At 35.4% G+C, this 12896-nt stretch overlaps 1 protein-coding gene across 1 annotated transcript in view; it reads left to right on the forward strand.

Annotated features, from left to right (window-relative positions):
• LOC128985557 (DNA damage-binding protein 1) overlaps window positions 1-12896 on the forward strand; it is a 154199-nt gene that overhangs the window by 21658 nt on the left and 119645 nt on the right. The window contains exon 4 of the mRNA XM_054405159.1: window positions 4559-4697. Within this exon, the coding sequence (XP_054261134.1) occupies window positions 4559-4697 (139 nt within the window). The remainder of the gene's footprint in view (window positions 1-4558; window positions 4698-12896) is intronic.

Raw genomic sequence — 12896 nt, forward strand, 5'->3', positions numbered from 1 at the left:
AACCAATTCCCGGGGATTGGCTGTTTACTTATGGGACACCCTGTATAGGATATCGTTTTGTTAAGCAAGATATTTTCTTGAATTTATGTGCAAATTAAATTTATTCTAACACAAAGCAAACAAATAAACATTAGCATATGTAAATGCAAAGATTGGCATTATAGGCAGAAATTGACAAAACATCCTTTGTTTAGCAACGTATGATGTTTTGAACGCGTGTCCTTATGTATTTGTGTTGTTTCTTTATGATATTGTTTGATTAAGAAATGCATTTTCATAAATTGAGTGTACAGATTAAATTATAAATATATAGCCCTACTTTTGTCTTTAATTGTTCCTATTCCCTCTGTTCTTATCATTTAGTAAGCAAAACTGTCCCAAAACTGTTTTACAATATTGGAGTTTTTATCAAAATATATTTATTATTTTTCAACAAACAAAATCAATTAAACTTACACAATAAACAGTTAATACTGTAAAATATAGATAACGAATGTTAAACGATGCAATCACATGTGATGTAGGTGTTATTCAAGTGTAAAATAACATTGCATTAAATGAAAGCGCTGCAGGTATGCCCGGAAAGTGGTGGGGGGAGCTGTCTGTAGCCGGACTGCACAGCTGCTACTCAGCGCGCGATCCATTGTGTTTATATATCGATGCCTAGAATTAGTCAAACGGCTAATGTCAATGCAAAGCTGGGCATCAAGTAAAATAACAAGAAGTGTTGATGAATGTTTCAGAGATTTTTAATCTACATTCATGTATACATTTAACTAGCTGTACCCGCGGGCTTTAGGTTGGAGCTCGTTTGCTGCGTTCACTTGCCTTCAGGTTAGCTCGTTCGCTACGCTAACTCGCCTTTTGGTTGCAAATTAGCTGTTGTTATAAATTAAAAAATAATAATAGTGCTGCACCCTGTTGGTAATCCTTGTAACTTTAATGCTATTGAACATCATAGAACGGAACCAACTTGTTTAATATAAACAGCTGTTAAGATTCATTAATTCCTTTTAAATATGAAAAATCATAAGATTAACATTGGAAACTCCTGAGCCACTGGGGCGGAGCCCGAAAGCCCGATCAGAATAAAAACTACTTAGTTTTCCTATTTAATGCCCAAAGAATCAGTGTACCGAATTTCAGCCTCCTAGGTAAATGGGAAGTGGGAGAATTAGTGATGAGTGAGTGAGTGAGCGAGTCAGTCAGTGAGGGCTTTGCCTTTTATATATTTAGAATTTGTTTCCTTAAGTCATAAGGGAAACTAATTATTTATTCCCTACGCAGTAAAAACCTACTAATGGCAGTTACTAAATGAAAAACTAGGTTCAAAATATAGGAAAAATACAATTTAAAATAGAACAAGTACATAAAACAATACTAACATGGCGAATTGAAAAAAAATAGATTTTAAACAAGTTAACAAAAAGTAAATAAAAATTACTAAAGTGGCACTTAAAACTAAAACAAGTACGGGTCTTTGAACAACAATTTGAAATGTACAAAGTAGTCTTAAACACATTATAATTAACATGGTGAGGTAGAATTTAGTTTGTTGAAAAGTTGTATACCTATGAAGTGAGAGATTCTAGTGTTGTACGAGTGAACATTTTCATTTAAAATTAAACTACTGAATCTCCTTTTTACATACAACAAAAATAGAAAGATGTACATATGTCAAACAGTCAATAGTTTACTATCAACAAAAAGAGTGAGTCGGTGGCTCAGTTGGTAGCGTCACGGACTTCGGGCCCAAGGCAGCGATGTCGTGGGTTCGGATACTGATCACTGCCACTAAAATTTATCAGTACAGTTCATCTTCGTAATGTACCGGCTCATCCCTTGCATTGCTGGATACGTTCCACGCACAGATCTGTAGTATATGTGGACGGGCAAATGCAAGGTTAAAGAGGTAAAAAAAGAGGCCTAAAGTGAGCTAGATATCAAAAGATCAAAACTTCAGAGGCATTACTGCCATTACATCAGATAAGAAGGCCGTCATGACACTCTGGAATAGAGCAAAGTATACCATTAAGAATGGTTGGGAAAGTTAGTCCAAATATCTAACTAGTTAGAAGTTAGAAGTTAGTCCCATAAAAAGTAACTGATAGAAGTTACTAGTTAGTTAGTTTAAAAAGTAACTGATAGAAGTTTTAGTTAGTTGAAAACTAACTGATTGAAAATAAAGTAACAGGCAGGACTGCCTGTAAACGGAATTTTTTTTAATTGACACGACGTAAAATGTATTTAAACAAGCTTATATTTAATTTTTGTTTCAACAAAATCAGATAATTTATCTCAGAGATATTTAGGCTCAAACTCGAGTGCACATATTTATTTCCCCGACAAAGGTGATACAAAAACTTGTCATCACTCTGGTTTCAATAGTTCAAAAGACAAAAACAAATAGCGATCATCTCACCTTTCCTGTCATAGAAATAACTTTCGATACACAAACATAAGTTACAACTGAAGTTCTCGGTTAGGTCAAAACACAGTTTGTTGATGTTCAATTAGCTGAATTTTACACTAAAATTAATTGTACAGCCGTATTTTGAATAGTAGTTTGATTTTTGAATAGTCTTCCTGAACAAATAAGGAAAGAAAGGAACGAAAAACGGTTCAAACGGATTTTAAAAAGATATCTGATTAAATAAAGAATATTACACTGTGGGTGAGTTTTTTGACACAAATGAGTATATGGTGTTCGGCTGCTCTGAGGTTCTAAATCAATCAAATGACAAGTTCTGTGTAATTTTTTAATCATTCGTATTTTTAATTCTTTTATGCTGTTGTATTTATTTGTTTTGCTGTCGCTTGTTATGCCTGTATTAAATGTTGACGGATGCCATGCAATTTTATATTTGTTTCACGGCAATAAAGATACTGTATTATTATTATTATTATTGTTGTGTTTAACTTAGAAACAATTAATGGATTACGAAATATCAGATAATTTTTTAAAGTCTGATGCAGTAGTTTTCCCAGTGTGTTAAAAGTATAGTTTACTACTAAATTTAAAAGTGGCCTATTTGTGGCGAGATAAAGTTTAAAAGAGCACGGGAAACACATTGAGAAATACACGATAACTCTACTAAAAAATAAAAAGATATTCATTAAAAAAATATATACAGTAGGCCTATTCCAATTCAAGTTAAAAACGAGACCATCATACTCTTTCTCCACTTACCGCGAAGCACTTGTGACTGATGCTTTAATTATTTTTGTTTTGGGTAAACACAATAAACATTTGAACGCGTGTATTCTATGACATGACAAATGCTTACGACTTGCTGTCGCACGCAAAGCTACTTGAGAAACTTATGTCAAAGGGTATAAGTGGCAAGCCTCTGAATTGGATAGCCACATACTTGAAGAATAGGAAACATATTGTAATTTTACGGCACCCTTGTCACATGGACTATCTGATATTTTCGTTCTGCAACTTCGCCTCCCATTAACACAGGTGTGCTTCAGGGCTCGAACCTAGGCCCAGTCTTGTTCCTCCTTTATGTAAATGAGTTACCTGAATCCTTAACTGTTGGTAATGTATGGATGTTTGCCGACAACATCAGCCATCTGTTTCACTGTGAGAATGAACAACTACCGTACTCAGGATCAAAGCCCAAGAAGGTTTAAACCAGATGAGTGAATGGTGTTATGCAAATAAAGTATTGCTTAACAAAGGAAAAACATAAGCCATACAATTTTACAACAGAAAAAAAAACTGGACATTGCTTCGACTCGAAGGTGTAAGCGTCTGCTTTTTCAGCTATATCAAGTATCTTGGCATAACCATCATTGAAGACCTTAGATGGCAAAAATACATGTTATATGGTGCGGCGGCTGCAAAACCTAGTTGACAAAGACATACTCATTAAGGTTTATTTTGGTTGTTTCCATATCATCATCAAATATGGAATAGTCTTCTGGGGCAACAGCCCACTTGCTCAACACATTAACCTGCTAGAAAAACCCGTCATTAGAATAATCTGCAATAAAAATTATATAGCCCACTGTCAAGAACTATTTGTAGAATCAAAAATCCTAACTTTACCAGCCCTTTTCATTCTGGAGTCAACACTGATGGTCAAAAGGAAGCCTGAAAGTTTTAGAAAGAATTTTTTTCATACATAGCTACAACACTTGCTAGAGAAATAATCTACACATACCCCAAGTGTCATTGAGCCTAGCTAAAAAATGGACCAAGATTCATGTACTAAAGTTTTCAACAGGGTACCAATAGAATTAAGAGCTATTGAAAATGTAAAAGTCTTGAAAACTAAAGGCTTCCTTCTAAAGAAGCCTTATTACTCTGTGGAAACTGGAAACATTTTTCAGTGATTACCAAGAACAAATTGCAACCACGGCACATCAGTGCTTCCAGTGTGAGACTTAAAAGTATCAAAGTAAGTAAGTAGCTCAAAATATTTTATCCTCATCCATTACAGTAATCAATAGCATTCAGAGATCCTTTCTGTAGTAGTTAAGTGAGTTTTTGTTCTTGTCCTAAGACCCATGCCTTTATTGTTTAACAAAAAATGTAACATCTGTGCAGAATGGAAGAGTTAGAAGTTCAAGACTTGGATTTTCTCCATGGGTGCCCAAACCCAACGATTATACTCATTCATCAAGATCTCAATGGCCGCCATGTAAAAACCCATGAGATATCATTAAGAGACAAGGAGTTTGTAAAGGTAGGAACAGACTTAAATAAATAGACTTAATGTTTGTTACAGGTACCATCTATTGTTAATGTTGATTATGATTATGATTAATGTTGATAATGTTGATTGTTAATGTTGTTGTTAATGTTAATGTTGATTTGATTTGATTTAATACAATTTTTTATTAGTTTTTATCAACCCAATGATCTTAGCAAAAATATCATTTTACTTACTGTGTTTTAAAATGTGTATGATTTCATTTAAGCTCATTAAAACAGATATTGCTCCAACCTTTTTATGAAAATTGTTATCTAATTTTTGTCAAGAGCAGATATTTTTGCCTTAAATTATCGTGCTTACGGGCACGTGTATATTTATCACTTTGAATGGCTAAAGTTTTGGCTTCTGGGTACATCAAAATGAAAAAAGCTGGCCCGGGTCTAGGTCTTACCATGATACTTAACCCTCCGAGTGTTATTTGTCGCTGCAGCGACTCACAAACACTGTTTACGGCGAAGGCTCTATGACTGACAAAATCGGATTGAAGTGGATCGAGTTAGGTATCGTTTTATTTTACAGATTCAGAGCTTTCTCCGGAGGTCTGTCTCTAAGCGCTATTCATTTTAGTTCCAAAAATATTGTAGCAGACAGCTGACGTGCGTATTTATTTGTAAACAGCTTGGTTATCCTCGGACCGATGACTGATGTGTTTTATTACGTTTATCATTGTTTTAGTGTTAAAAATCAAAAGTAGTGATATACGTGGTGCATTATAAGAAGATTTAAGTGATTTTGAAGGGCTGGTTGATGATCCTGAAGAAGTAGGTAGTGATATTGATGTAAATTATCAGCCAGATTCCTAGCTATGGTTAGGCTATGCATTCTTAGCTAAACGCTATGTACTGAAATCTGTTTTTTGCCCATAACTTATTTATTTGCAAATCTACTTCCTTATATTATTATATATTTGTAATCCTCATAAAATTTAGAACAAAGTGGCTATTTTCAAATATTTATTGGCCTATAATTTATACAATTTCATTGAGCGCAAACTTAATTTTTTTTTTTGAAAATTTTTCAAAATATTTTTTTTACCTAAAAAACTTTTTTGAAACAAATGTTCCTTATGTTCTATGTATAATATTGAAGCCCATGATTTTCCAGACAAAATGGTATATAGAACAGTATAATTAACATTGTTTTCAAGCTTCTCAGATCCGTTTTAATAAAACCTTGCAAATGAGCAAAAAATAGGCAGACATTAAGGCCAAAACAAGGGACACTCGGAGGGTTAATATCTAGGGGTCTGGAGTACAGAAAATTATGGTAAGTATGGTACAATACAGGGGTGCCCACAAGGGGGGGCTGTGACGCAGACTGCGTCATTGAAATTCTTGGGGGGGGGGCTCAAAAAATTCAAATTGGGGGGGGGGGGGGTGGCTAAAGCTAATTGCAACAATGTTCAACGTGACGACAATCCAAAATATAGGCCTATTACAAAGTCGCCAGATAGAAAGTATATTAATTAATGACTAAATTTATTTAGTTAAAATTGGATTTTAGGATAGTTTAGGATTTGTGTAGAAAGTTATTATTCAAGATTTGCAAGACGTGAGATCTAAGAGGGAGCGCACGGAATAGCTCAACTGCTGTGATAGATAAAAGATAACGCGTGGTACAGACACGTCCAGCTACACCGCGACTTAGCACAGAACGCTTTGTTGACATAAAGCTCGTTTACAATCAATAAAGTAGCATACGCTACAATACTTTACACTATTGTGTAGATACTCGATTACCTGAGTTAATATGGAGGGGGAGTAATGAAAAATACGGTTAATCCAATATAGTATAAAAACAGATGACAAACCCATTAAAACGCTGTAAACAGCTATTAACGTCACGATTTGCATTCTTATAAACGAAATTCAATATTGCACAATCATTATTATTGTGCAATAACAATTTTATTGTAAATTTCAAATCATTTATCTTGGTTCAGTTGTACAAACGGCAACGTTTAAAATTATAGCTAACTCAAACTCAACTAATAACTAGCCAAACACTGCATTGCTATAAATATCGTAAATATTAAAGGGACCTGTTATAAGGTACTGCTCATGATAGACAGGTAGGCTACCGATAGGTGCTGTATCACAGCATAGGAATTTATAGATAAGTAATAAAAAAGTGTAAATTTATATTTAGAGATACCTAATAAAAACACTCTTAAAAAAGAATGTAACGAGAACAATCTTGTTATTCCTTTTCTTTGTTCTTCTGTTCTTTAATAGGTTTCTCTTAAATTCATACGCAAATTCAACAAGTCGCCATATTTAGGCCTACTCATTGGCCAATCACAGCCTTACTAAAGTTACCATGGTTACTATAATCACTCAATCACAGTTTACTAAGCATTATATCGTCATCATTCCCCAGCTGTTGTATCTGAAATCTGTTGTAACATAGCGTACAGCAGACAGAAGTGTAAAACGGAACAGACGATTATTGGCGCTAGCGTTGTTTCCATTTCATTTTCATCAAAGGAGCTGTGATGTTTCCAAAGGGAGGGAGAGGGGATCGTTATATCAAGAGAAAGACGCTGACAATTCGTTAAGCAGAGGTTACGAACGCTATTTGGATATTCTGGCAATAAAAAATTCCTTAAATTGAGGTGACTTATAAAACTGTAATTTTATTTATATAGAAAGATAAGTTTTCCAGTCCTGTACAACACTGATTCACGGTCTTTTCCCGGTAATCAAAATTCAAGTACAACTTGAAACACAGAATCTCCGGTTCCCGACCTGGATGATGGCTAGTTATTTAATTTAATTTACAGTTACATATTAGTCCCAGTGATCAATCAAACCCGTTATGTAAGCCAAAGCCACACGGTTATTAATCTCACATGGTTTTGGATTTGCTTACAAACGTGATCGGAAATGGTTACAAACGTGATATGGAAATGGTTAGGGCCTACACAGCATTCGTAAACAACATTTATGTAAACGTATCAGTGACATCTAGAAAAAGGAATCTTTATCAAAACATCTGTTCATAATTTCATAATATGACGTGTTCTCTTAACAGATTATTAGTATTTCATAAATGACGTATGTAGTAAACATGGAGAAAATAAACTAGAAAAATCACACAAAATTGGGTTTTTGGTCGTCCGTTATTTTATTTCCAAAATAGTGAGGCTATATTTCAATGGCTATACGGACACTCTCGCCAATCCTGTAAATACAATTAAACCATTAGAATCATTAGAACCATTAGAATCACACAAAGAGTTTTTTATCGTCAATTTAATTCCAGAACACTAAAAATCCAGTTTCAAGCAAGACAAATATAAAAAATTTTTAAATTATACGAATAATTATTTTTTTTCTATTCATTTTTTACCTCCCATCTAAATTAACCTCTTCGCAACTCGAGTCTACACACAGGCCCTGCCTATGTAGACTTTTCCCTTTGTTATAGAAGGTATTTGTTTTTTTTTACACTTTTGTTCGCTTTATTTCTACAGTATATAATTTTTAAGTAATGTTTGCTGTATTATATTTAAGTAAAAAAAAAACAAAAAAAACAATGTACTTATATGTATATAATGAATGGGAAATAAAAAATATTATTTTATTCATTCATTTCATTTTATTTCATAGGCTAATCGGTACTCTAGTTTTCTTTAGAGTAGGCCTAAATGTCTTCTGGGCCGTGACAGACGGACATGAATTGAGACAAGACATGTTTCAACTTCTTCAATGTATAAGACGTAAAAATAACCCAAAATATGTATAATTCTGAGCAACGTACAGACAAAACAATAACTTTATTTATATAGATTAACTGGGTTCAAATTTTAAATATCTAAAAAAAATTATAAAACTTCTTTTATAGTTTTACAAATAGTGCTGGGCGGGGGAATAATGTTTCTCATTTGTTGTGTAAATCCTTTATGGGGGGGGGGGTTGTTGCTCAATTGGGGGGGGGGGGTGCGTCATGAGTCTAGGGGGGGATGGGCACCCCTGTACAATATTTTGTAGCTCGGTTCTCGGTACAAAATCGGTACGGTATGCGGCTACCAGTATTTTTGCTGTTTTCTTCTCGAGATAGTATTCAAACCATTATTTTAAATTACAATACTTTACATTACTATGAAAATGGATAGTATCCTACATTCATGTGTGATTATAATATCTTAGAACAATGTGTGTCCCTGTTTGAGCGCCATAAAGTGACGTCAAAATTCTGTGTGGGGACCAAATTCATTATAATATTGTTGCGTGCTTAACAGGTTCTTGACAGTAAAAACTTGGTTATTTTATAATAGCTATTTATTTACACTTATCATTCTCTATTTAATTACAATCACCTAACACCTAACTAACCCTACCTAAATTTAGCTAAAAAAAGCCGAGGTTATTTTAACTTACAATGTTTCTACTTACAGCTAACCTCTACAGGATTTATCCCTGTCTCTGTCACTACACCGTCACTACACTGTCACTACACCGTCACTACACTGTCACTACACCGTCACTACACTGTCACTACACCGTCACTACACTGTCACTACACTGTCACTGTCACTAACACTGGTCACTCACATCGGCGGGCGGTCGCTGCGCTGGTCTCCGACTCGACTAGACTTAACTGCCGTGTGCAGAAAGATGGTCCCTTATTTAGGTTTACCGTAGAACATTCTAGAGGAATCAGGCACCTTTGGACAAAGCTGTTTACAAATCGCCGTGGAAGCTTCTGGTGGATGTCAAAGACCCTGTTGACGTAGTCCGTTGACATGGGTCTATTGTCTGTCACTGGTGCGTTCTGAGAATCCCGTGTTGACAAACAACCCTTTTGAGACAGCGTCTGTTGTTGCGCGGGGCTCCTGACTTGTAACACTACCCCCTCCTTAAGACTGTTCTGCCCCAGAACAGATTTCTCCTGAAGCTTGCGATCTTCTGGACCCATAATTTCTCCGGTTCTCCACGGGTTGTATACGCAGACCACAATATTGATGTCAGTGCCCTTAAATAGCTCCTGCACCATATTTCTTACAATTTTCCATTCCAATCCAAAGAATCTTGTCTCGCAGTTCTTGCAGGCTTTTCTTCAACGATTCCTATGACGTCCTCTTGTTTGACGTTTCCTTCATGAAAGGTACGAGGTAAAACAAATGCTGTCCATTGCGCTTCAGGTTAAGGGTTGTGCCAATGGCCGGGCTCTGACGCTCAAGATCTTCGGCCCCTCCAAACTTTTTCCTGAAGACTGTAGCTATACCTCGCGACGCTCTCAGGTCTTCTGCTATACAGTGGGCCAGGGCATATTCCACTGGCAAAGTGAAGAGGTCCTTGTATAACATCCTCGGTTCTTCATTTCCACGTCTCTCAGACACGACGTCTTTTGGCTCCGTAGAGAGGTTCCAAACTTGTTGTTCCTCTTGTTGGCTGTGATCTCCTTTGTAGGGCGCAAGCCTATTGAAATGAACTATTTTGGGTTTGCCATTTGGTTGCTTCTTAATCCAGTAGATGACGTCATTTAAACAGGAAATAACTTCATAAGGTCCTTCCCACGAGTTCTGGAGTTTTGGCGAATATCCACGACGCCTTCAGGGATTGTGTAGTCACACGAGGTCCCCAGGTGTGAACCCTCCTTTCTCGGCCTTCACGTCATACCTCTCCTTCATCCTGTCACTTGCTCCAGATATGTTGCGACAGACTTTATCCATAAACAAGCTTATTACAACATTTTACAATATTCTCCATAAGGAATTTTAAATTTACAATTTTTAAATTTTCTCCGTTACTAATAACCGTTCAAAACACTTTGATATACTAAATTATTTGTTATTTAAGCTCTTTAAAAAGGTCTAGAGAGAAATTGGGAAATTTTGTGTTTTGAGGGTTAAAAATGAGGAAAACCATTTTTTACCCCATAAAACCCCCCAAAACCCTGTTTCCATGGTCCGATCATGCTGGTTTGCGAACTCATTCAAGTTTATCCTGCCGTACACCATTAAACCAAATTTTATCAAAATCGGACAAAAATTACTCTAGTTATTGCGTTCACGGACTATAATGGACATATATATATATATATATATATATATATATATATATACATATATTAATAAATAATACACCATAGTACCCTTTTTTTAATTATTTTTAATGACTGATGCATTTCAACACTAAGGTCATGGTCACAGTCTTTCACAATGTTATTAAATCTAATATGTAAACAAAGAAAATAAATACAATCACATGTTTAAATTTTAACTAAATCTATCTTGACTTGGAAAATTATATAATTAAGAATATCGTTATGCCAATGGTTTTACTTATAAATTTTGTCTTAATTCTTGGATCTTATCATAAATTGGGTTTAAATTTTGTGTCAATTTTTAAATTTAAACCCAATTTATGATAAGATCCAAGAATTAAGACAAAATTTATAAGTAAAACCATTGGTATAACGATATTCTTAATTATATAATTTTCCAAGTCAAGATAGATTTAGTTACAATTTAAACATGTGATTGTATTTATTTTCTTTGTTTACATATTAGATTTAATAACATTGTGAAAGACTGTGACCATGACCTTAGTGTTGAAATGCATCAGTCATTAAAAATAATTAAAAAAAGGGTACTATGGTGGTCCGGCTAATCCAAACTAATTGGGACCGAACCCCGTTCGGATTAGCTGATTGTTCGGATTAGCCGAAATAATGTAAATAATCAAGAAGGAAGCAACTTTATGCGGTCGTAGTGTCGTAATATGATCGAGCCATACACAAAAACCAATATTAAAAGTCCATTTACTACAACAAAATTAAAAAACAAAAGTTAAATAAGCGCATTAGTTAATCAAACTTAGCGTGTCAACAATCAACTTAGCGTAGAGCGATATGAACGGGTAGGCAGACGTGTATGATGTGACGATAATGCGCGCGGACTGGACTGTACGTCTGCTCTGACTGACGATGACATCATAGCAGCTAGTAGCAGTGACGAAAGATCATGTTCAGGGCGACGAGGGGGAGGGTAGTGATGACGAGCCAGGGGGCGGGGGAGGAGAGGAGAAAGTGACACACAATGAGGCAGCTGCAGCGCTTGACCTTGCCCTTCGCTACTTAGAACAACAGTCAAACAGTCTACTGCCACACCTGCAGATGCGATGTTCATGAGAAAATGGCGGAACTACGCGGCAAAAAACAGACTTACTAAACTGCAGCAAATGACAATGCGGGATTTAATGTCCAATAACAAGTAGGCCTAACCAAAGTTAATTTTTCAGTACGGTATGTGCAATATTTCTTACAAAATAATTCTTTGTTTTATTTGTTGGTTTTTATTACGATTTGTAAATTTAAACTTTACGTAATTGTAGGATTATTATTATCAGCTGAGTTATAAAGTTATGAATCATCTGCCTTTTGGTTTGTTTACATTATTGTTTGTTCTTGTAAATAAATAGTATTGATTTAGTTTACTTAAATTGAGTTTTAATAATTAATTATTCTATATTGGCGACGAGAAAATGCCTAGGAAAACAGACCAGTCTCAGTATAAGAGTGTAATTGACTGTAGTAACATGTCTTGCATACAAGATAGAATGAGCAGATTTTCATTTAAAGAGTATAATAGTGAACAATTGTGGGAAGACTACATAACTCGTTTTGAGTTGACCTGCAGAGTTAAGGGACTTGGTGGTGCTAACACAGAAGAACAAGCGGCTCGGCGAGATCTTCTATTGGCAAATATCGGAGAGGAGCACCTCAGGGCACTGTCGGACCAGATGTATCCAAGGGCCTGGGAGGAGTGCACCTACGACGAAGTCAAAGAGGAAGCCAACCGGTTGTTCAAGCCTACAAGGACCCTTTTTGCAACAAGGTTTGAGTTTGAAAGAGCAATAAGAAAAGATGGTGAGACATTTATTTTGTTTTATAACAGATTGAAGTCTTTAGCTAGAAGTTGTAAATATGGAGATAGCTTAGATGAACGAGTACGAGATAGGTTTGCAGTAGGAAGCAACTGTCCAGAATTTGAAGTAGAAGTCAGACAAAGATGGCCCGAGGGAGTTGATAACCGAGGTGAGCGTGTTAAGTCAACAGTAGTACTAGAGTTAGCTCAATCTATGGAACGTGCGAGAGAAGAAGTTTCCAAACATTCGTGTAAAAATGAGATTTTCAAAGTAAGTGACAGTAAGGAAAATAGGA

This window comes from Macrosteles quadrilineatus, unplaced genomic scaffold (assembly GCF_028750875.1).
Source record: "Macrosteles quadrilineatus isolate MER2022 unplaced genomic scaffold, UCM_ALF_1.0 Scaffold_1__1_contigs__length_201487025, whole genome shotgun sequence".
Lineage (NCBI taxonomy): Eukaryota > Metazoa > Arthropoda > Insecta > Hemiptera > Cicadellidae > Macrosteles > Macrosteles quadrilineatus.